Genomic DNA, 24,400 nt, shown 5'->3' on the forward strand with positions numbered 1-24,400 from the left:
GAACAGAGCTCTCCTACTCGGTGGTTGTGAGACTCCCACACGCCTCCTCTAGGACCCTGGGTTTCCTACTCTATCCGCCGGCCGAGGTGCGAGGCGTCGACGCTCAGCTCTTCACGCCCGCGGCCCGGCGCACAGAAAGCCCCGAGGCTGGGAGGGGCGCCGCGCCGACGGCCCCTGCCGGCCGGCCGGGTTCCCCGCGCTGGCGGGCCCGCGCCCAACGCTCGACTCGTGGGACGCCTGCGGCCGGATGCTCTACGTCCGCACAGTTCTCTGCCTCCTGGCGGCCCTGGCGGCCTGTGGCGCCGTCGCCTTCCTCGGCTACTGCGTCTACTTCGACCGGAAGCGGCGTGGCGACCCCAAGGCGGGAAAGTGAGTGCGACGGCGGCGGACGTGCGGCGGGCCGGGCTGGGAGGGCGGCGGACGCGCTGACCGGGCCGGTGGCGGAGGGGCTGACTGGGCCCACGGAGCGAGGCTGGGCCGCGGGCGCCGCCGCCGCCGCCGCCGCCGAAAGGCCCGCGGGACGGAAGGCGGGGTGGGGACGGCCCCCTACAAGCACGTGCCACGTTTTGTTTGCAGAAAGAAGAGCCCAGCAGCAAAAGGCTGAGGGACGGGGCGCCCAGGGGAAGTACTTTAGCGACGCCGAGGTGGCGTTACAGTGAGGAACCTCCCGCCGATGCAGATCGCGGCTCGGCCTCAGGGTCCCAGGCCGCTTCCTGAGCAGCCGTTTCCCAGCACCGCTCTGCCTGCCCTCACCCCGTTTCCGCTCAACTTACGTTTAGTTTTTATTGTCCGCTACGAAAGGAAAGGAACGAAGGAAGAACCATTTGGGGTCGTGAAAAGGCAGCTATACAGTAAACGTGGTAGGAAAAGGCGCTACGTTTAGTTTATAAAAAAGAAAGAGAAGCCTTTGCCCTTGCTGAGCAGTACCAGACACTTAGAAACCCACGCCGGGCCTCGGCCGGGTGACAGTGATGCACCGCCCACTCCTGTCCTACTGGGCCTTTCTTCTTGCTCAAAAGCAGAACATATCTTCTTTTTCTCCAAAATGGAATTTGATTAGTTATTTTTAAAGATAATCACAATCATCTTAGCGATTGGTCCAACTTAACTCACATCATCTCTCAAACAGAGGGTTCTTAGGTCCTTCTATGAATTTTCATTCATTCAGTCGGTTGAGCACCTCCTACGTGTGAGGCGTTGTTCTAGTGTGGCAGAGGTTAGCAATGTGGGTGGGGAGGGAAGACTATCCCCCACGTAACAGGAGCACAGAGGAGGTAGAGGATCACTTTCAGGGCAGGGTTATCATGGAGGTGTTCTACTGATCTACTGCTCCTTTAACCTTAGTGGCTTAAAACATCTTATTTTGCTCCTGAATCTGCAATCTGAGTAGGGCTGGGTGGGAATCACACCTTTCTGCTCCGCTCAGCTTCAGCCAGGTTGACCCCAGGGCTAGGTGCTGGGTCATCTGAAGGCTCGCTCCCTCACATGTTGGGCAGTTAATGCTGCTGGCCACTTAGCTGGGTCTATTGCACAGAACACCTGCACATATCCTCTCCATGTGGCATGGTCTTCCTCGCAGTATGGTTGATGGGTCCCACCGGGCAAGCAAGTGTGTGGTATATTTGTGTGTGCGTGTGTGTGTGTTGATACACACAGTTGACCCTTGAACAACACAGTGGTTGGGGCAACGACCCTTCCCTCAGTCAAAAATCTGAAAATAACTTTACAGTTGGCCCTGCATATCGGTGGTTCCAAATCTGAGAATTCAACCAACAGCAATTCAACTGTAGTGCCTATTTATTGAAAAAAATCCGTGTATATGTGGATCTGGACAGTTAAAACCCATATTGTTCAAGGTCAACTGTATATATGTACTTATACATATATTTGTGAGAGAGAACATGTGGGTGTGTGCCAGGATGCCACTTCTACCGCATTGAGGCCCACTCAGTTTCAAGGGGAGAGGCAATAGCCTCTAGCTCTGGGAATATTGCTGTGGCTGTTTTTGGAACATGCAGTTCTTCACAGAAGACTTTGGAAAAGAGGTGGCATCAAATGAGTGTGGAAGGATGTGTTAAATTTGGGTCCTGGTTTCAGGGGAGACAGCATTCAGGATGAAGGGAACTGAATGTACATAAAGGTGCAAAATGGGGGATCTGCCAGGCCTATTCAGTAAATCAGTTTGACAGAGGAGTCCCAGTGGGGGATAGTGGGAGGTGAGGTTGGAGAGCTAAGTAGGGGCCGCATCGGAGAAGGCTTTGAAGGCCAGGTTAAGGAATTCACATTCAATGGGGGAATTACTGAAGATTTCTGAGCAGGAATTTTTTTAAAAAGGAGGAAAGCAAAAAACTTTTTAGGTTACATCAGGCAGGAGTATGCTAGATAGAGTGGAGGAAAAGAAAGTTATTGCAGTAGTACAGGTGAGAGGTAATCAAAATCCTGAACTGCGGTGGTATCAGTGGCAACCGGTGATGAGAGATGTGAGATAAATTTTCCAGAAAGAATAGATAATTCTTGCTGTCTGATGAAAGGGTCATGGAGAGCAGAAGTCAGAGATTTCTGAGGTTTGAAGATGGAGTCTCTTAGAGAAAAAGGTGCAATTGACAGAGTTAAGAAAGCAGGACAGGGAGTATCCATGGCTGGGCATGAGAGAGATGCTTTCCCTGGGGCAGAGCCTGGGTCAGCTCCATGTCCCTCTCCTTCATTGCCCTTATCCATGGTTGAAGTTACACAATTTGTTTGTGTGATTATTTGATTAATGCTTTCTATTTATTAGAATCAGCTCCATAAGGGCAGACCTTGTCTGTGTTTTTACTCTCCATTGGCTCTCCAGTGCCTAGAACAGTGTCCAGTACATTGTAGGTGCCCAGCAAATATTTGTTGAATATTGTTTATTGTAGGCAGAGAGAAACAGCTTGTGCAGAGGCACAGACTATGAAATTGCAATATTTAAAGTGTTGTGGCCAGAGAGATAGCTGAGTGGTAGTTCGGTGTCTTATTGTGGAGGGCTTTGAATGCCAAACCAGAAAGTTTTGATATTTTTCTGTCATGGCAGATAACCAGTGACAGTGATTTTATTTCAGAGAATGGATGCAATTGTTTTTTTTGGAGTATGGGGTGGAGGAGGGAAGTCAAAGGCAGAAACATCAGTGGCAGTCTAGGTGGGAAATGATGAAGATATGGATTATTTCAAATGAAGAAGAGGCAGAAGCAGGATTTTTCAAATGTTCTTTTATATAATCCTCATAACCACTCTGTTCTTCTAGGTTTTTTTTTTTTTTTTTTTTTTTTTGCGTTACGCGGTCCTCTGACTGTTGTGGCCTCTTCTGTTGCGGAGCACAGGCTCTGGACGCGCAGGCCCAGCGGCCATGGCTCACGGGCCCAGCAGCTCCGCGGCATGTGGGATCTTTCCGGACCGGGGCACGAACCCGTGTCCCCTGCATTGGCAGGCAGACTCTCAACCACTGCGCCACCAGGGAAGCCCTGTTCTTCTAGTTTTATAGATGAATAAACTAAGGCACAGAGAGATGTCTCTTCCTACTTCCAGGATCTCGCTTCCTCCTCACCCCAGGCCCTTTTTGTTTCCCAAAGTATGGTCTGTGGTCAGTCTGCATTAGATTTACCTGGGGCATTTGTCAAAATGTAGATTATTTGACCCAAGCACCAGCCATTCTGATTTAGGAGGTCAGGGGTAGCCCAATGGTTATGGGGGCAGTGATGCTCAGACTTCAGAATTTATAAGAATCTTCTGAGGAGCTCATTAAAAATGCACATTCCTGGACTCTACTTAGACTGATTTGCTAGGTCTGGGTGGAGCCCAAGAAAACTGCAGTTTTAATAGCTCGTTCAGCCCATCCTTTGTGAAACAGTGCTCTCAGATTCTGCATAATCCCTTATCTCCCTGGAAGCTCCTTCCCTTCTCCATAAGTGACCTCAGATGTACTGCTCTAGACCTGGGGCCCCAAATTTTGCCTGCCTGCCAGACTCTGTAGCCTAGATGATCTGTTGGCACCTCAGCTTTGTGTGTTCAGAAGTATATTCATCATCTCATCCCTTGCCACTGTTCCTCCTCCTCTGTTTCCTTGTGATGCTTCTGATAGCCCTAGGCTCCCTGCTGTGACCCAACTCATCTTGCTTAAAATATCAACCTCATCTTCCACAATCAATCCCCTTATTTTTCTGTTCTCTATCTCATACCCTATTCCCTTTCTATTTCCATTGCTCCTGTACTACCTCAGGCTTTTATCACCTTTTACCCAGGATACTGTAATAATTTCTTAACTGTCTCACTGCCTCTTTTCTTATGCTCTCAGAGTAAATTCCTTCTAAACCGCAGCTGTGCATATGTAACACTTTGCAGTAGCTCCCTACTCTGCAGATGAAAGACGAATGCTCTCAGCTTGGCACCAAGGACTTGGCACCATGGGTGCCTTCTGTATTGACAGCCTTATTTTCCTAAGGATTAGAAATAATACATGGAAAGTTTTCAGTCCCTAGCTGGCCTTCAGTAATTGGTAATTATTATTGTTGTTGCTCCATTCACCCTATCATAATCCAGCTACATAAGCTCACTTGATATTTTTCCCTGCAGTTTGGCATCACTTGTACTTTCTTCATCAGACTTTCACTGAGCTTCTCCACATCTCAAATGCTATCTTTTCTGAGAAACTTACCCTGATCTTCCAACCAGATGGAATGTACTATGAGCCCCAGAGACATTGGACTTTGTTGTTAATGTGTTATTGATATCAAGCATACTTGTCTTTTCTCTTGGTTAGACTCTGGACTCCATGGGGATGGGCACAGGAGTCTTGATCTCCTTCCCCTTCCAGCTCTCCTTAGAGGGTCCTGCTCTTGGCTCACTAAGTATCTGATGAATGAAACCTGTGGTTGTTACTGATCATCAGCATGTTTGCTGATAAAAGCTTAGAATATGATCTCATCTGCAGGTTTATACCATTTAAAAAAGAGAATTCTTGGGGAAAATAAACAGAAAAACTCTCTGAATATAAAAGACTGAAGCTGAAGTGACTGGCAGTGGAGTTGATACTTTGGGCTAGGGATTGCCCACTTTAGCTTTAAAGACCAGTCCTTGGCATGGTACCAGTGATGATGCCATCCTGTGAACCTCGTCACCTTCATGAACCAGCCTGCAGCAAACCACAGCATCCTTCTGAATATCACCAGCTGCCCGGCCAGCCCCCGCCATGCCCTTTGCTAAATCAACAAGCCCGGTTAATACCCTAGGCAAGAAAATAGGTTTGCAACATACAAAGAAAACTACCTTTGTTATAGTTGATTACAGTGTGATTTCTCCTTTGTGTACTTAGCAAGCTGGGTAAAATATGAAGTTATTACAAACACCTCAACCAAACTTGAATATGCCATTTTTTTCATTTGTTTGTTTTAGGAGGGAGCTTCAACTTTTTTTTTTGAATTATAACATGAGCTAAATTTAAGAAATTACCCTAGTCTTCTGACTTTATTTCTCAGAGTTGTTAGATCTAAATGACAATATAACTCATGAAAGTATATTGAAAAGTACAAGAGCTGATATAAAATGGTAATCAGGGTTCCAGGTGTCAAGGGATTAGAGAAGCTGAAGAATAAAACTGGCCAGGCTGCAGCCTGGCAGACGCTGGATGTGCTGGTTTAACAAGGTACCATCTAGGAAGGCCATCAAATGTGCATGGTGACAATTCACAGCCATCGCCTGCCGTATATATATATATATATATTTTATTTTTTGGCACCTGAAATTATAACTCCATTTTAAGAAATTGTCTTAAATATAAAGAACAACTGCATTTGTCATGCTTGGATTTAGAGACTAGATTCAAGATGTGCTTTTTTTTGAGTTTTTTTGTGGCACGCAGGCCTCTCACTGTTGTGGCCTCTCCCGTTGTGGAGCACAGGCTCCGGACGCGCAGGCTCAGCGGCCACGTCCACGGGCCCAGCCGCCCCGCGGCATGTGGGATCTTCCCGGACCGGGGCACGAACCCGCGTCCCCTGCATCGGCAGGCAGACTTCCAACCACTGCGCCACCAGAGAAGCCCAAAATGTGCTTTTAAAATAAAAGTTAAGGGACTTCCCTGTGGTCCCTGGTGGGGTAAGACTCTGTGTTCCCAATGCAGGGGGCCCGGGTTCGATCCCTGATCGGGGAACTAGATCCCACATGCATGCTGCAACTAAGAGTTTGCAGGCCACAACTAAGGAGCCTGCCTGCCACAAGTAACACCCAGTGCAACAAAATAAATAAATAAATAAAATAAAAGTTAAATAATTTTGATGAGTAACCATATACCTTACATTCGTTACTTATTGTTAAATATTCTGTGACTCTTTTAGTTGTGGGATCCAGCAAAGAATGAAAAATTACAACTTTTTCTGCAAGAAGTACGAATGGGAGAACTTTGGTTATCCAGAGGTAAGAATGTAAACATTCTTTTGTAAGCAGTTATTTATGATAATTTATATTTGAGAAATATTTATGGATTGGTATTTGTATGTCAGATAACTTAACTAACTAGACGTGTTAACCAACTTGCTTCAGTTTAAGAGAAACTGTCCCAGCATTTTCACTTTATTACAGTTACAGCTCCACGATGTTACAGTTAGTGTTAGTTTTGGTTGCAGTCTTGGAAGTGGGCAGATGGAGAAGCAAAGCCAAATACAAGAACACCTTATTTACTGTCAGATAAAATTCTAAGTAAATGGGTTTTCCAAATGACTAAATGTTGTATGAATCAAAACTTAAAAAATTTTTAACTGCTTAAGGATACTCCCTGGATATAGGGGCAATTAAAATACAAAGAACCTTTCAGCTTTAACATTTTTTGAGCTGGGATAGTATAAATATGGAGAGGAAAATTATGAGTTATAAGTTAAAAGAAAAATAACAATTATTTTATTACATTTTATTTTTACTTACTTTATGTTTAAGAGCTATCATGTAATAGTTTAGATTTAGAGGTGAATGTTACAAATATTGAGATGATGAAAACAAAAATTGCAAACTTGAGTTTTTAAATTTTTCTCTCTCAAAGGTGATTAACATTATTTCTATGAACCCCTAAATTAATTAGCACTTTTAGGGTTATATACTTCTACTATATTTTACTTCTGAAATTCTCATCTTGGTTGCTTATTCTTTAAATCCCCCACCAAACCCAAAACCAATTACATAAGAATCTCTGGGGTGGGACCCAGGCATCAGAATTTTTTTTTCTTTTTTTTAATTGAAGTATAGTTGGTTTACAGTGTTGTGTTACTTTCAGGTGTACAGCAAAGTGATTCAGTTTTACATATATTTATCTATATCTGTTCTTTTTCAGATTCTTTTCCCTTATAGATTATACAAGATATTGATTATAGTTCCCTGTGCTATACAGTAGGTCCTTGTTGGTTATCTATTTTGTATTTAGTAGTGTGTATATGTTAATCCCAAACTCCTAATTTATCCATCCCCTTCTCCCCTTTGGTTACCATAAGTTTGTCTTCTCTGAGTCTATTTCTGTTTTGTAAATAAGTTCATTTCTGTCATTTTTTTAGATTCCATATATTAGTGATATCATATGATATTTGTCTTTCTCTGACTTAACTTCACTTAGTATGATAATTTCTAGGTCCATCCATGTTGCTGCAAATGGCATTATTTCTTTTTTTTTTTTTTTTTTGCTGTACGCGGGCCTCTCACTGTTGTGGCCTCTCCCGTTGTGGAGCACAGGCTCCGGACGTGCAGGCTCAGCAGCCATGGCTCACGGGCCCAGCCACTCCGCAGCATGTGGTATCTTCCCGGTCTGGGGCACGCACCCTGCATTGGCAGGCGGACTCTCAACCACTGCGCCATTCTTTTTTATGGCTGATAATATTCCAATGCATGTATGTACCACATCTTTTTTATCCATTCCTCTGTCGACGGACATTTAGGTTGCTTCCATGTCTTGGCTATTGTAAACATTGCTTCAGTGAACATTGGGGTGCATGTATCTTTTAGAATTATAGTTTTCTCCAGATACATAGGTGTCAGTATTCTTTAAACCTCCCTAGGTTATTACAGTACACTGGTTGAGAACCAGTGTTCTAATGCAATAATTTTTCACCCAGTTTTCTGTAATCTCAGTTTTCTCTACTCCCTCCTGCCACCACCCCATTTTTACTACTTTGCTGCCAGGTAGTTCTGTAGCCATCTCAGTTGTGTTTATGTCTATATAACCAGAGGGACCATAGAGCCAAAAGTTTTAAGAGAAATTTCTGATTAGCTGATTTGATTGGATTTATTGGTTGGTTGATCTAATTAACCAAACTGATTATTGTTTTTAGGTTACATTAGCTCCATCAACTTGAGAGGCACTATTATATCTTTTTCTTTCTTTAAAAGGTTTGATACAAAGTGTTTATTTCCTACTTAGTTATATTAAATATGCCAAAATGTCAACTTCTGTTATTACATAACACCTGAAGAGAGGCAGCACACTATAGTCTCAAGGTTCAGAAAATTAGGTTCTGTTACTAATTCTGGCATTAATTAGCTTTGAAACCTTAAATTATTTCACTGATCTTTGCCTGTTTCCTAAAACGAGGTAGTGAGACTAAGTGATTACATGTTTTAACTTAAAGAGAGACTCTATCATTAATTTCCACTATTCACAAATTTTCATTCTTAGTTACTTTACAGCCAATCATCCTAAAACTCATTTTAAAACCACCTAGAAATCAAAGTTCATAAATCTCTTCTCCTCCCCTGGATATGTAATTCATGTTACACTAAATCTTGTTTCAGCTCGTTGATAATACAATCTATGTTTTAAAAGTCTTATTTAGCTAGAACATCAAGATATTTCACCTGTAATACTTCATCAATCACATATGTAGAGTTAAAGATAACTCGTATCAGTAATGGCAAACCCCAGCCTTTAAAAGAACTCAGTACCTCCCTCTTGCATACCCAAATAGCAGAACGTGAACGTTTCCAATTCAAGAGTGCACTTTTAAATAGTAATTTGGGTCAGAAAGTTATTTAATTGGCAGCTCAACATTTTTCCCTTTATACTTTTTACTCTTTTTGTGGCTTGTTCAAATAGTCTTTATTTATTTTTTAACATTTATTTGTTTGGTTGCATCGGGTCTTAGTTGCGGCATGTGGGATCTTTTGTTGCGGCATGCGGGATCTTTCGTTGTGGCATGGGGGCTCTTCATCGCGGCGGGTGGGCTTCTCTCTAGTTCTGTTGCACGGGCTCCAGAGCACGCGGGCTCAGTAGTTGCAGTGCGTGGGCTCCAGAGCACGTGGGTTTAGTTGCCCCACAGCATGTGAGATCTTAGTTCCCTGACCAGGGACTGAACCCGCGTCCCCTGCATTGGAAGGCGGATTCTTAACCATTGGACCACGAGGGAAGTCCCCTAAATAGTCTTTAGTTTGATGTGTTTTTTTTAGTTTCAATGCTTGGTGCTTTCTTGGTAATTTGTAGAATGTATATTTTGAAGAACTTTAAAATTCTGCTCTAATCTTATAAATCTGTTTCAGGGGAGCATTGAATGGGGCTTGAACATCTCAGCAATGCCCTTTTGGTGTGTGGGCAACCGCAGGAACTTCTGAAAGTTTTCAAACACACACTTCCTCCCAAGGTATTTGAGATGCTATTGTGCAAAATTCCCCTCATTTGCCAGGTAAGCACATACTTAATTATCTTTGTGAAATGAACACTGTAAATAACCATGTTGGGCTTAATTACGTAGAAACAGTGAAGTACTGATATGTGTGTGAATGGCCCAAAGTTTTAAATGAGTAAGATCTCTGAATTTTTGTTTGCTTTTCTTGTCTTCAGATGAAACAAGCTTATTCTTTCATGTTCCTTTGACCATAATGAATTGTATATTTTGTTGAGTATTATACATGTTTCAACATTTCAACTTTAAAGTTAACATTGTTAACACTGTTTATCTTTGTACTTTCAAAGACATCACAATTATTGACTGACTGCAATGTCAACAGAGGTCTATAAGTTAAATGGTATTGTTAATTAAATCACCTAATGGCTTAAAAATTAGATATAATACAGAAAACTGTAAATTATCAAAGCAGAATAATACTTCTACTTTCCAATAATATGACAAAACATAGAAATCACTTTGGTAAATTTAAACATATAGGCTAGTTAGTGTTCTCTTGAGTACAAGTTTATATTGGTAAATGTAAGCAGACTAATACCTATTAATAAATTGGCTCATGAATGGATATCATTTGATACCAAACTGCTGGGTGTACTTATGCATCAACTAGAGTTTCCTGCAGTGTTTGGATTTGTTTTAGGATTCATTTAGCTCTAAGACACTACTTTAACTTTGGTTTACTTTTTATTACATTGATCACATGCAGTAGCTGAGAGTACACTGTATATTGTTGGTCTGACTTGGAATCATTCATGTTGGCTTCTCAGCTTTTGAATAAAACACAAAGCAACATAGTCTCCACTAAAGCACAATAATCAGTTCTTAAACATTTTGCAAGCTAGTCTCAGATGGGATGTTTCCTGAAGGTACATGAAAATGTCGCTAGGATAAGAATGTGTAGTGCCCACCCTGACACAAGAAGGGAGGCAAGAAAAGGATCGTGCATTAAATTGATTTTATGTATTTACCAGCAATTTGAGGCAGACATGAATGAACAGGAATACTTGGAGGATGATCTTGATTGAAAAACATTTCAGTGTATCCACAATCCAGTCAGAATGCTATGGTGCTATATAGTATAAACTGCTCAGTGATATTTCCATTTATTTTCCTTTTAGTAATAAAATTTTTTTTCTATCTCATACATGATTGAACACGTATTTTGCTTTAAAATTAACAGTCATAATTGAAGAAACCATGGTTTATTTCTCTAATCAAGTGACCAAGCTGCTGAATCTTAAGGCCTCAACAAGTGTTGCATCTTATTATTTTCATTGAACAATAAGACCTATTTTGATTATTCTGGTAAACAGCAATTTTGTTTCCCCAGTGGTTTCCGTTTGCCAAACAGTCATGACAGATGGTTTAACATGGTGGCTACTGCTTTCATGGGATTCTGTCAGGTGAATCCTCATTTCCAGTGCAACAGTTGTTGGCAATCTTTCATCAAAAGTCCATGCATTAGGACTTCTCTATCGTGGTTGGCCAAGGAGTCCTGCTTTGGCAGCCAGGGCTTCATTCTGCTGAATATGATATTCCTGAAATCTCATAGATATTCGTTGAGTCATTTTTAAATATTTCTGTAAGCAATGCTCTGAACAGGTGGTCTAGAAATAAAAAGATCCAAGAGTCAACACAAAAATATTAATTAAAAGAAATTGCATCTATTCTAAAAAAATAACCAGTGGGTACTTTTCTTTTCTTTGAATATATCTGAGAATTAAATGGTATTAATGAGTAGCAAGTGATCATAGCTTTCAATTGTTAATACTTTCATCCATTTACAAAAATTAATATATACTGAATGCTTACCAGTTTGGAGGTACTAAAAACAATGGTAAGTCAGTCCCTGCCTTCTGGATTAGATTTTCTGCAGGTGTGTTTCAATATTAACTGAAATCCCACATTCCCATCTCTTATTCTGATTGTTAAAATGTAGGCCCAGTATCAGGTTTGTTCTTTTTAATGAGAAACTCCATTCACAACATTTGTAATTTTCAACTTTTTACTTTTTAATAAGACTATTGTACTTAGCATCTCTCAAACTTCGTCTTTATTTAACAAACACTTATTATTGCTGGTTATATGTTAAGTTCTTGGCATGAATATTTATCAACATATTCCTCTGGAGCAATTTTATATCTCTTTTAGCCAATATATAAATGTTTTGAAGAGGATATTAAAAGTTAAGACTTCTAATAGGGTTAGGCAATATGAGCCACCAAATTCAAACTCTACTTTTTCCAAAATTAACCTGAGTTTTCAAGGTCAGATAGGAAAGCCATGTCAAGTTTCTCTAGCCTGGCCATCTTGACTGAAAGCTAATTATTAAGAATCTTTGCTTTGGAACAATGTATTCAGCAAGTCCCAGGCATCTTCTCTAAAAATGTCTGCCGTAGTTCAGTGTGGCTGTGATATTAAATTTGGCATCGTTAAACCCAGTGCCACGAGTCTGGCTGCTTCAAGTTCCTCTGAGCAATGGAACATATAAAAGGTAGCCTAAATTCCTGTAATAACTAGGAACAAGCAAAATGCTTAGGGGGATCCCATTTATATTGTTTATGATGAACTTAGAGAATTTTTAGTGGGCAACACTTTTCATACCTCTTCAGGTTTTACTTCTCTTGTTGTGAAGTCTTTAACACAGTCCAAAAAGCAGGTTTCTGTAAGTTTATTGTAGGTTCCAAGAAATTCCTTAAACTACAAACAAATCAGAAGGTTCTTTAATATTTGGTTTTTAAAACAAAGATGTTTTAAATACTGATGTATTTAGGCAAAATACCCTGTAATACTTGATATCAAAGGTTCTTTTGCTACCTTAAATGGGTATAATATGATCTACAAAATATAGTCAGATTTTCTAGTTGAATATTTATTATTTCCTGGATTATCTTTCAAATTATCTGAAAAATGAATATGCTTCATATCATTTAACATCCATCTGTGGAAATGAAATATAAATATTTTGTGAGATCACTGACTGACATGGTTATATCCAGTAGTGCCTTAATTTTTTGCAAAATCCTTTTTCCTTAATTATAATACCTTACCTGTTTTATCTGATCAGATTCTGGTATTTGTGCAGCCATATTCTTTTGGTATGTTTATTAGTCACCTGATTTAAAAGTAAAAAGTTTGTCAGTTTGTATACAAATTTCTGTAGGCTAGTTGAAGGTAATCAAAACAAGCACAGATTTTGAAATAGCACTGAAACGAGTCTACCTGAAATTACTGTTCATATTTTATAAATTTCTGATTATGTAATTATATGCCCCCCCACAATCTCCCAGGTCATTAATAAGAACCTTACAGTTTAGAACTCGATTTTCTTAATGCTAGCTATGAGAACCAAAGGCCCTATCTACATCTCCATTTTTTAGACAGTTTGCTCTGTTACCTTGCAAAGCTACGTATTAAAGTCCCATGCGTAGTACGGTTTTATGGGAAAGAGCTCTCTGGTGTCTTCCTATAAGTACTTAAGTTAACTATCCCCCTGGTTCCTAATACAACTTAGATCTGTGCTACTAAAGATCCTTTTACTATCTCTATGTAAATGCAAAGGTTCTATTAATTAACAAACACCATCCACTTATTAATCAACAACACTCATGAAAGAGAGTTCTAAAAGACTCTAAGAGAAAGTTACAGGAGTTGTACATTCTACAGTTCAAAAAGGGTAATCACAGAGACTTACCAGAAACTTCTGAACATATGACACTTTTGATCTAACTTGGGGGCAACAGAGAAGTGAAGATAAGGAAGTCAAAGAGTGTTTCTGAATTACTGGGATTTTCACATATCCTAAATGGAGGACCCAGGATCAGTTAATTATGATGTAAGAATGTATCACGTTATTTACTTATTCTATCCTGGCTAGTTCTAAAACAGATGAAATCTCATAAACTGGATGTGTATGTCATTCTTACTAGCTCATCAATTATTATTTAAAGTGGCTGTGAAAAGCACGAAATTTTCATGAAGCTCACATGGAGATTAAGTAGGAAATTCAAGCTTAGGGCAGAGTGTATGCTACTATCGTGAAAGAAAATTCTCATTTTGATTAACAAATACAATCAATGGTAATTCCACTCCAGCATTCCCAACCATGTATAAAACTTTACCCCTTTTGCATTTATTCTTCCCTGCTCTTTTGTCCTTATCCTGTGTGTTCATAAGTATTACTGCCATTTTTAAAAAGTTATTTTTTCCACATGCAAGGGAAAGCACCAGTTCTTTTCTATTTGCTATCCTAGTCTCATTCCAAAATTCTGACTGTCTATACTTCAGGGAATCTCTGGTTTAGTAGTAACAGTTATAAACTATCTTTTCTATTAAAATTCTTCGATATCTGCTACAAACAATGCAGTAGAGGTTTCAGATTAGCCCAACATGCAGGCAACTAGTGTTCCATAAACACCTAAAAAGTTACCAAGAACGCTCTTTATTCCTATTTTACTTCACAGCTTTATAAATAATATATATATTTTAACCACATAAACTACCTGAAAAATACCAGGAATTAACTGAAGGTCACAATTTTTCAGGTATTGCTGTGACTATCATCATTGATATGTCCCAGGTAAGATACTTCCATTATATTTACTCTTTGCTCACTTAAGTCATGAAACACTGATTCCACACCCTCCAACTACGGAACTGCATAGAAATACAAACCTAATTATTCCATTATTTTCTAATATCAACTTCAAACTTATTTACAGTTTGAGATCTCAGCAGTTACTATTTTGCTAGATAGATATGGGTAGATATTCATTCAGTAAACATTTATTTAATGTACCAAGTACTGTGCTAGTTATGAAACCAGCCATGCTTCTGAGGTAAGATGCATCTTTATAGCTGCTATAAAATTTTATCACTAACCAGCCAAGAAACAGAGAATCCTGTAAGTATATCATACAGTGAGGTTTAGGATTTGTGCTTCTGGGAAGGTGGGGTAGATGTGCTTTTCCCTATTCTTCTCACTAAGTACAACTAAAACCCCTGGACATTACACATAAAACAAACATAAGACTAAAAAGTAGAGAGGAGAAAGTATATTAGCTAGGGCCCTTGGGACCCGAGAAACATCACAGTAGTGAATTCTCTCCCTTGTCTGGGGTCTCATATATCACAAACTTGGAGCTGAAAAAGCTGGCAATCTGCAAATAGCCAGTTGGAGTAGTCAAAAAGCCCCTCTGTACCCCCAGCCAAAAGTCTGCCTTCTCTAGCCAAAAGCCTAGGAAAGGGGAAGCCTGCCTATAAAACAGAAATCTTTTAAACAATAACTGCTGTACTCCAGGCCAACACAGAAAAAACTTTGGTTCTCATCCCCACCCACATCAGCATAAGCCAGATAGACTTCCACCCTCACTAGGTTTTAACGAGACACTCCAACTCCCACACCAGAATAGTGTCAGAGAAGGGTGATTAGGGAGCAGGGACTTTAATTCTTGCTGGACATTAATAAGGACCCCTCCCCCAAGTGTCACTGGAAACTGCATGGGGAGCCTAGACTTCCACCTCTGTTGTCAGTGATGAAGTACCTTTCTCCCTTCCCTCTCGGGTGGTATCAAAGGAGGCCTAGTTGAGATTCAGGACCTACATACTGCCCCATGGTAATCAGGCCACATGCCCTCCTGTGGTGTCAGTGGAGGCCACGTGGGGAGTAGTAATGAGGCACTCCAGTCCTCAGCCAGGGAGACACCAATGAAGGCCTAGTAGAGATCCGTAACTCCTACGCTCACCCAGCAGAAATGAGGAACATCACCCACACCCCCTGGCGCACGCGCACACACACACACACACCACCCACCCTCTCTAGTGACAGAGTGAGGAACTTGGACTTCTACTCTCACCTGGCAGTAATAAGGTGCCCCCACCCCATGAAGCAGTGTCAAAAGTAGTCAGCTAGAGGAGAAGGTTTAAACAAGATCTAGAGTCTCATAACACAAGATGCAAAATGTCTAGGTTACAAAAAAACAGAAACAAACAAAACTCATTCCAAGAACTAAGATCTTAAGGAAAAAAAGATGTCAAACACTGAGATGAGAGATGTTAGAATTATCTGACAAAGATCTTAAAATAGCTATTACAAAAAATGTTTCAATGAATAATTAAGAATGTCTGAAACAAATTAAAAAAATATAAAACTCAGCAAAGAAATATAAGATATCAAGAACCAAATGGAAATTTTAAGAAGTGAAAAATAGAAAAAAACAAAAGAAGCTCAACAGACAGAATCAACAGCAGATCGGAGGGGATAGAAAAAGGAACCTGTGAAGGAAGGAGGAAGATACAAAATAGAATTATCCAATATGAATAACAGAAAAATAGAATAAAAAAAATGACAGGGTACCAGGAATCTGTGTGACTGTGACAAAAGAACTGACATTTGTTTTATTAGAGTCCTGGAAGAAGAGAAAGAGGGCAGGGCTGTTAAAGTACTAAAATAATGGCTGAAAACTTCCCAAATGTGGCAAAAGAAGAGAAGCTTACACATTCAAGAACTGAATTGCATTCCAAAAAGCGTAAACACAAAGAAATCCACATCAAGATACATCATAGTCAAACATTTAAAAACTAAAGACAAAAAATTTAGTCTTGCAAGATGTCGCTTGCAAGAGAAAAGCGACATCTTCTATGGGGAAAAACAATTAGGATAATAGCAGATTTCTCATCAGTCAACCCAGAAACCTGTATCTAGCAAAAATATCCTTCAGGAATGAAGGTGAAATTAAGACATTCTCAAATGAAGGAAAACTAATCCTTTTCAGGCAGGTCTGCTGGCACCAAATTCTTAAAGTTCTGAGCAGAAAAAAACTGATAAAAGGAGACTTGGAACATCAAGGAGGAACAACACAGTAATAAAAATAGGAACAGGTACAGTACCCTTTCCTTTTCTTCTCGAGTTTCCTAAATTATATTTGACAGTTGAAGCAAAAATTATAAAACTGTCTAACATGGTTCTAAATGTATACTTTAAATGGGGAGGGTAAAGGGAGGTAAGGTTTTCTCACTTCACTGAAACTGGTAATATGCTGACACCATTAGACTGTGATAAGCTAGAGCAACCACTAAAAAAGAACACAAGGAGATACACTCAAAAACATTATAGATTAATCAAAATAAATTACAAAAATAATCCACAGGAAGGCAAGAAAAGAGAAACAAAACCAGAACAAACAGAAAATAAAAAATAAAATAGCACATTTAAGCCTTAATAAACAATTACATTAAATATAAGTAGTCTAAAGAATCAAAAGACAGATTGGGGGCTTCCCTGGTGGCGCAGTGGTTGAGAGTCCGCCTGCTGATGCAGGGGATGCGGGTTCGTGGCCCGGTCCGGGAAGATCCCACATGCCGCGGAAGATCCCACATCCCACATGGCCATGAGCCATGGCCGCTGAGCCTGCGCGTCCGGAGCCTGTGCTCCACAACGGGAGAGGCCACAACAGTGACAGGCCCGCGTACCGGAAAAAAAAAAAAAAAAAAAAAAAAGATTGGCAGAGTGCATTAAAGAAATGACCAAGTATATGTTGTCTATAAGAAACTAACTTCAAATACAGTGATACAGACAGAGTGAATACAAAAGGATGGAAAATGATTTATCATGCAAGCATTAATACAAAGAAAATAGTGGACATATTAACATCAGATTAAGTAGACTTCACAGCAAAGGAATTTAACAGAGACACAAAAGGACATTAAGGGTCAATCCACCAAGAAGACATAGTACTCCTAAATGTGTGTGCCCCAAGCAACAGAACTACAAAATATGTAGAGAGAACTGAAAGGAGAAAAAGACAAGTATAGTTTCAGACTTAAACATCCCTCTCCCAATTGATAGAACAATTGATAGAACAACTCAACAGAAAATCCACGAGGATACAGAAAAACTCAACAACATTAACCAAAAGGATACAATCTACATTTATAGAACATTTCACCCAATACACAGAATACACATTTTTTTATTAAGTGCCCATGGAACACATACCAAGATAAACCATATCCGGGGCCACAAAGTAGCCTTAATAAATTTAAAAGAATTGAAATCATACAGAGTCTGTTTTTAGACCACAATGGAATCAAACTAGAAACCAGTAACAGGAAAATCTCTTAACATCTGGAAAATAAATAACACTTCTAAATAATCCATGAATCAAAGAGGAAGTCTCAAGGAACTTTTTAAAAAAGTCACTGCACTGAATGAAACTGAAAATACAGCATATTAAAATTTGTGTGACACAGCTAGATCAAGTGCCAAGAGGAAAACTTTATAGTACTAAATGCATACATTAAAGAGGAGATGCCTCAAGTCAACTTTTTTTTTTCTTTTTACCTCAAGAACCTAGAAAAAGAGCAAAATAAACCCACAAAGCATGTAGAAGGAAGAAAATAATAACAGAAATCAACCAAAATGAAAACAGAAAAGCAACAGACAAAAATCAGTGAAATAAAGAGCTGGTTCTTTGAAAAGACTATAACAGACAAACCTCTAGCAAGACTAACAAAGAAAAAAAGTCACATATTATCATTATCAGGAATAAAACAAGGTATAGTACCATAGACCCTGCAGATATCAAAAGGATAACAGAACTATGAACAACTCTATATACATAAATCTAACAACTTACTCATGAATTTACTATTATCCTGATATCAAAACCAGATAAAGAAGATACATACAAGAAAACTACAGAAAACTACCTTCATAAAATAGACATAAAAATCCTTAACAAAATAATAGCAAATATAGTTCAGTAATATATATTAAAAAAATACACACCTCTAATAAGTAGGGTTTATTCTAGAGATGCAAGGCTAATTCAATATTTATAAATCAATAAATGTGATCCACCATATTAATAGATGAAAAAATAAGTCATGATCATATCAATTGATGCAGAAAAAGCATTTGACAAAGTCAGTACCCATTCATGTTAAAAACTGAAAATTAGGAAGACAGGGGAACTTCTTCAACTTGGTAATGTACACCTACAAAAAAATCCTACACCCTGTACTACATAGTTAATGGTGAAAGACTGAACACTTTCCCCTAAGATAGTGAGCAAAGCCAGATGTCTGCCCTTACTACTCTTAATATATTGCTGGAAGTTCTACCCAGTGCAGTAACTCAAGAAAAAGAAATAAGACATATAAATTGTAAAGGCATGCTGAAAACTACAAAATGCTGATGAAAGAAATTAAAGACTTAAATAAATGGAAAGACACATTGTGTTCGTGGATTGTAAAACTCAGCATAGTAATGATGTAAATTTCCCCAAAACTGATATACAGGCTTAATGCAATTCCTATCAAGGTCGAGTAACATTTATTATAAATATAGACAAGATTACTTTTAAATTTATATGGAAAGCAAATGGACTTGAACAAATTCAAAAAAAGACTAATAAAGTGGGAGGAATCAGTCTACCTGATTTCAAGACTTATTACATAGCTACAGTAATCAATATTGTGTGATTTTGGTGGAAAAGCCGACACATAGATCCATGAAACAGGATAGAGAACCCAGAAATAATAACACAAATATGCCCAATTGATTTTTGGTAAAGATGCAAAACCAGTTAAGTGAAGATAGTCTTTACAACAAGTGGTGCTGGTACAACTGTACATCCATAGGCAAAAAATTTAACCTCAAAGTAAGTCTTTCACTTTATACAAAAATTATCTCAAAATGGATCTGGGACTTAAATATAGAACATAAAACCCATTAAAACTTTTAGAAAAATAGGAGAAAATCTTCGGGCTTTAGGGCAAAGAATTCTTAGACTTCACATGAAAAGCAAACTACATATATGATAAAGAACGAATAACTAGACAATATAAAGAAGTCTGCAAACTCTATAGTAAAAACACAAATAATCCAATTAGAAAATGGGCAAAAGACACCTCACCAAAAAGATATAGATGGCGAATAGGCACATGAAAAGATACTCAACATTGTTAGCCATTAGGGAAACAAATTAAAACCACGATATATAGCATTACACACCTGTCAGAATGGCTGAATTAAAAAAATATAGTGACACCACCAAATGCTGGTGAAAATGAGGAAAAACTGGATCACTCAGATATTCCCTAGTGGTAATGTGAAATCATATAGCCACTGTGGTAAACGGTTTGGCACTATGTTAAAAACCTACATGTACAACTATCATATCACGCAGCAATTGCATTCCTGGGCATTTTTCACAGAAAAATGAAAACTTATGTTCCCACAAAAACCTGTACATGAATGTTTATATACACTTTATTCATAACAGTCAAAAACTGGAAGCAATCCAGATGTTCTTCAACAGGTGAATGATTAAACAAACCGGTACACCCACACCATAGAATACTACTCAGCAATAAAAAGGAATGAGGTACTGATACACACAACAGCCTGGATGAAACTCTAGAGGATTATGCTGAGTGAAAAGCCAATCCCACAAGGTTATATACTATATGATTCCATTTATATAACATTCTTGTAATGACAAAGTTACAGAAATGGGGAACTTAGTAGTGGTTGCCAGGGGTCGAGGAGAGGGTAGGGAGGAGGAAAGTAGGTGTTACTATAAAAAGGCAACATGAGACTTTTGAAATGGAAATGTCCTGTACTTTGACTGTAACAACATCAATATCCTGGCTGTGATATTGTACTACAGTTTTGTAAGATGTTACCATTGTGGAAAGCTAGGTAAATGACACAAGGGAGCTTTATTTTTTCTTACAACTGCATGTGAATCTACAATAATCTCAAAAAGTTTGAGGTTGCCCAGCTTTCTAATCCCTGCCAAAGAACAAGGTACATTGTGCATTGTGGTAAATGTTAGCAAATGTTCAGAACTAGAGTTCTTTTGGCTTCCTACTCAGAAAACAGCCTGAAAAGATCCAAGAACTGGTAAGATAACTTTTGTGGTTAGGTGTTAAAAGAAAACTTTGTGGGAACTTAAAAAAAACCAACAAAACAAGAGCAATAAAACAGGAATTAAAGGAACCTGGTTCACCAGCAGGCCTCTAGCTGAAAGCACAAAAGGTTATCCAAAGACCTGTTCATGTTTGCTAATTATAATGCCAAAATCAGCTTCTTTTTCCTGTTCCTATCCTAGTATTTCTTCAGGTTAAAATTCACATATAATATGACTTTTTCAAGCAGAGGTCAGAGAGGCAGAAAGTATGAAATCTTTAAATGTTGTGTAACACTGCTGACTCTACCTCACTTCCCTCTTGGTATACAACTCATAGTGACAAATGATGATTGTTATTGGGAAGTCTTTGAAGAGATATAGATGAGGAGCACCCCCAAATGTTGTTTGTATGAATTTTCTTGATATTGTCTTTTTTTTTAAACCTAAGTGAAGGCAGTTGTTCCTAGAAAATACTGGAGACGGTTGAGTGAATAGATGATTTTCAAATTTACTTGCTAGTTTGTGTCTTCTGAGTCTTCCAGCATTCTATCTTGCAGTTATTTAATCATTAGTTATGTTGACTGACAAAGTCCAACAGCCATACAAACCACCTGATAGTGAGAAGCGGTAGAAGCAATGTGGCTGCCCTTTTATTAGGTCCTAATTACCAGATATTACAAGCAAATGTTTCTTACTGTAGAGGCAAATATCCAATCAGGGGATACCTTCTGGTTATATCCCTGAAACCTGAAGAGGGAGGGAAGGGATAGAGAGTTCTAGCATTTCTGGCTTGGGCCTTAGGAATGATTACAGCAATGCTAAGTAATTTTTGTGTCAAACAAAATGTATCATAAAACCAGGGAACTTAAGAGAATCGTTAGTCATCAAGCTCAAACCTTTTCTGATGCATGAGTTTCCTTTCTGTTCTGGAAAAGTTGTTGTCCAACCTTTGCTTGAATGTCTCCAGTGAGGCCTGATTTCTCACCTGAAAAATGAGGGGATTACAGTATGACTGCTGAGGCCCCTTCAAGCTCTAAGTCTGTTTGATGAAATCTAAACTTCTGCTGGCTAAGTCATTTTTTGAAAAGCCTTTTCCTTTTCAATAAGTGAAATTAGTTTCCTCAATCTGTTCTGAGGTTACAGTTATTTAGCATATGTGTTATTATGTATTAAAAAATACTTAATATCCTGTTTTGCCATGTAGTATGTATGTTCAGGTGAACACACAAGGACAAACAATTCCCAGAAATTTCTGAGTATTAAAAAAAAATAAACTAATCAGGATGTGGTGGGAAGATACCCTCTATTTAGTCTTTAGAATCATATGCAGATTTCTACCAGGTCTGGAGCCAAATTTCTAATTCTGTTCAAACTTAGTTTACAATAACTGATTCTTCTGATGTCCTTGGCCACTATCACTATAACTGATCCTGGCCGCAGCATGGCTGGTACTGGTAATTGGTAATCTTGTGATTCAGGCAAGGATCATGAATGGATGATAAAACTACTGGGTGATAGGTTGGGGAACAGGATATATGCATTGTATCAAAGCATCTCCACAGGTTACTTATCACAAAAAGAAAACTGTCCCTTTACATTGGGAAGATCTGCCAGTCACCACCTTAACCGGTGTGGTACCACCTATGTGCTATTCTTGCCAAAAATGTTTTATGTGATTGATTATGAGGGAATAATTAGGAACAGCCACAATTTGGGACTATGTGTAAGATGACTAGACTGGTCTTTTCTAAAAAAGTCATAAAGAAAAGGAGTAGAAAGGGCTGTTCTAGAATATGACTAAAGAATTAAGATAACTGAACAGTTGTGAACTTTGGAACTCAAAACCATTTTTGAGTTTTAAAAATAAAGACTTTTTGGGATAATTGGAGAAATCTGAATATGTTATCTTAGGTGTGATAGTCATATTGTGGCTATGTAACAGTATGTTCTTAAGGAGATACATGCTGAAGAAATAAGGGTTAAAGGTCATGATGTCTGCAACTTGTAAGTGGTTCAGCAAAAAAAACCTGTATATCTCTCTGTATATGTATATATAGAGATATGAGAGTGGGAAAGAGAAAGCAAATAAGTAAAAGTGTTAACAACAAACAAATGAAAGAACAATCCTGTGAGCCATGTTTTTTGTTCCCGGGCTATCTGTTCTTTATTTGATAGGTCAGATGTCTAAACTGATCTGAACTAACTTGCTAGATTGACATAAAATAGGACTCTACCACATGTCCCTTTACTTTAGATCATTTGCAGCAGCTTTACGAAATTGTGCCTGATTAACTGGCAACCCTAACTTAATCAGAGCAAAACATTCTTTTGAAAGATCACTGCATACTCCTTTTGGGTTTAAAGGATGGCTTCAAGGCCTTAAAGGATGAGCCTATGAGCACTGGACTAGATGGGGGCAAGATTACTTGGGTTTTAATCCCAGCTCTGATTGAAGAGTTGTAAGATCCAAAACAAGTCACATTTTTAATGAGTTTCTACACCTACGAGCACACCTTAGAGGGGAAAGGTCACTTTTTCTTTTACATCTAAGTTTCACCTAGAAAATAAGGGAGATAAATCATCTCAAAAGTCTCTTACAGCTCTGACACTGTCATTATATCTTTTAATTTACATAAATTATAAAACAAATTGTGAACAGATACTACCTAAAAGCCTGGTAATGAAGGAAATGTAACTGTAATACAGAAACTCATCAAGATTTAAAAGGTTCTCTAAAGCTGAGCCCTTAAGGTCTCTTTTAATTCTAGGATTTCTTCTATCAAAGTAGACAGCTGAGATGTAAAGATAAATAAAAATTTGTTATTTAACCTTTACATCAGATTACATTTTTTGCTTTGATTAATCTTTTAGTAATGCGTAAAGGGAAACGTTTAAGTAATGCATCCTCGAAAATCAGCAAATCAGATAAGGTGTGTTGGCCCTGGTCTTCTGTCTAGAGGGAATTTTTCAGTTAAAGGAGGGTTCAGCTCAAGGTCACAGGGTGGATGCCTTACAGTCTAACTCACTGTCCCAAAACAAGACCCCGACTCTCCAAACTTGGGTTGAAGGTGGCTCAGAGCCTCGTATTCGACCCTCGCCACAGTGATGACACTGTTCCGAGGCAGGTCCCAAACCCGCTCTGGGGACGCGTTGCCCGGCTCCGCAGCCCCCGCATAGCAGCAGGTAACCGCGGCGGCCTCCTTCAGAGACCCTTACACCTTTCCCGAGCGTAGCTTGCAGCCCCCCGCCTGGAAACCCGGGATTCTGTGGACAGAGAAAAGAGACCATACTTAAGGACAGACTCTCGCATCCGACACCAGTAGGAGGCTGCGGGGCTCCGCTGCCAGTCGAGTCTGGGGGCGGAGGATCTGGGTCAGGGCCGGCGCCGCAGCCGCTGGATGAAGGAGAACACGTGGGAATGGCGATGTCAAATAGCTCTTATACCCTACTTCACCGATTCGTTATAACGCCGGAAACTCTAGAGGAAAAAGCCGATATCATAAACGAATTTTAAAATCCCTTGAAAATTGATTTTTTGATTGTCTGCTTAGATAAAGCTATTTCTGACTTTCTCTTCAATATCAACACGAATCTGTCGAAACTTTTTGTAAAACTAATTTACTTAATCTCGCGTCCCTAACGGTCTGCGGGAGCTACCCTGTAAACAGTCCCTAATAAACAAGATTGGTATTGTCATCTACGTTGGGAGCTCTTCAGGTCTTGGATGAAACTCCCGAGTGTTATTCAATGTTTTAAGCCTTGTGGGGCAATGTACTGCTTTTAATAAAACAAAAAATTCACACCCGTTTTAAGCC

At 39.1% G+C, this 24,400-nt stretch overlaps 2 protein-coding genes across 4 annotated transcripts; one reads left to right on the forward strand and one right to left on the reverse strand.

Annotated features, from left to right (window-relative positions):
* The first annotated feature begins 247 nt into the window (after positions 1-247).
* TOMM20L (translocase of outer mitochondrial membrane 20 like) lies at positions 248-10,694 on the forward strand. Its single transcript, XM_030855374.1, is given in 5 exon segments — positions 248-369; positions 413-644; positions 6,349-6,427; positions 9,524-9,666; positions 10,641-10,694. Coding segments are annotated over 5 exon segments (630 nt in total).
* Positions 10,611-24,023, reverse strand: TIMM9 (translocase of inner mitochondrial membrane 9). Of its 3 annotated transcripts, XM_060294855.2 has the most exons (6): positions 23,876-24,023; positions 21,482-21,570; positions 13,364-17,092; positions 12,720-12,784; positions 12,274-12,369; positions 10,611-11,276 (listed from the first exon to the last, which is right to left on the reverse strand). In XM_060294855.2, the coding sequence occupies exons 4-6, from the start codon at positions 12,756-12,758 to the stop codon at positions 11,142-11,144; spliced, it is 270 nt and encodes an 89-aa protein (XP_060150838.1). In that variant the 5' UTR covers positions 12,759-12,784; positions 13,364-17,092; positions 21,482-21,570; positions 23,876-24,023; the 3' UTR covers positions 10,611-11,141. The 3 variants fall into 3 exon arrangements, with proteins under 3 accessions (XP_060150838.1, XP_030710977.1, XP_060150837.1); XM_030855117.2 differs by lacking the exon at positions 13,364-17,092 and having other exon boundaries at positions 23,876-24,019; XM_060294854.2 differs by having other exon boundaries at positions 12,720-17,092; positions 23,876-24,019.
* Positions 24,024-24,400: the final 377 nt, after the last annotated feature.

The sequence above is a fragment of the Globicephala melas genome, chromosome 2 (genome assembly GCF_963455315.2).
Source record: "Globicephala melas chromosome 2, mGloMel1.2, whole genome shotgun sequence".
Lineage (NCBI taxonomy): Eukaryota > Metazoa > Chordata > Mammalia > Artiodactyla > Delphinidae > Globicephala > Globicephala melas.

Bases quoted from the DNA above. Each gene is read 5' to 3' on its own strand.
- TIMM9 (XM_060294855.2), bottom strand. From the start codon at position 12,758: ATGGCTGCACAAATACCAGAATCTGATCAGATAAAACAG. The intron at 12,370-12,719 runs GTAAGGTATTAT...ATTTGTTTGTAG, and splicing joins AATCTGATCAGATAAAACAG to TTTAAGGAATTTCTTGGAAC. The intron at 11,277-12,273 runs GTATGAAAAGTG...TTTTATTTCTAG, and splicing joins GAGAAGTAAAACCTGAAGAG to ACCACCTGTTCAGAGCATTG.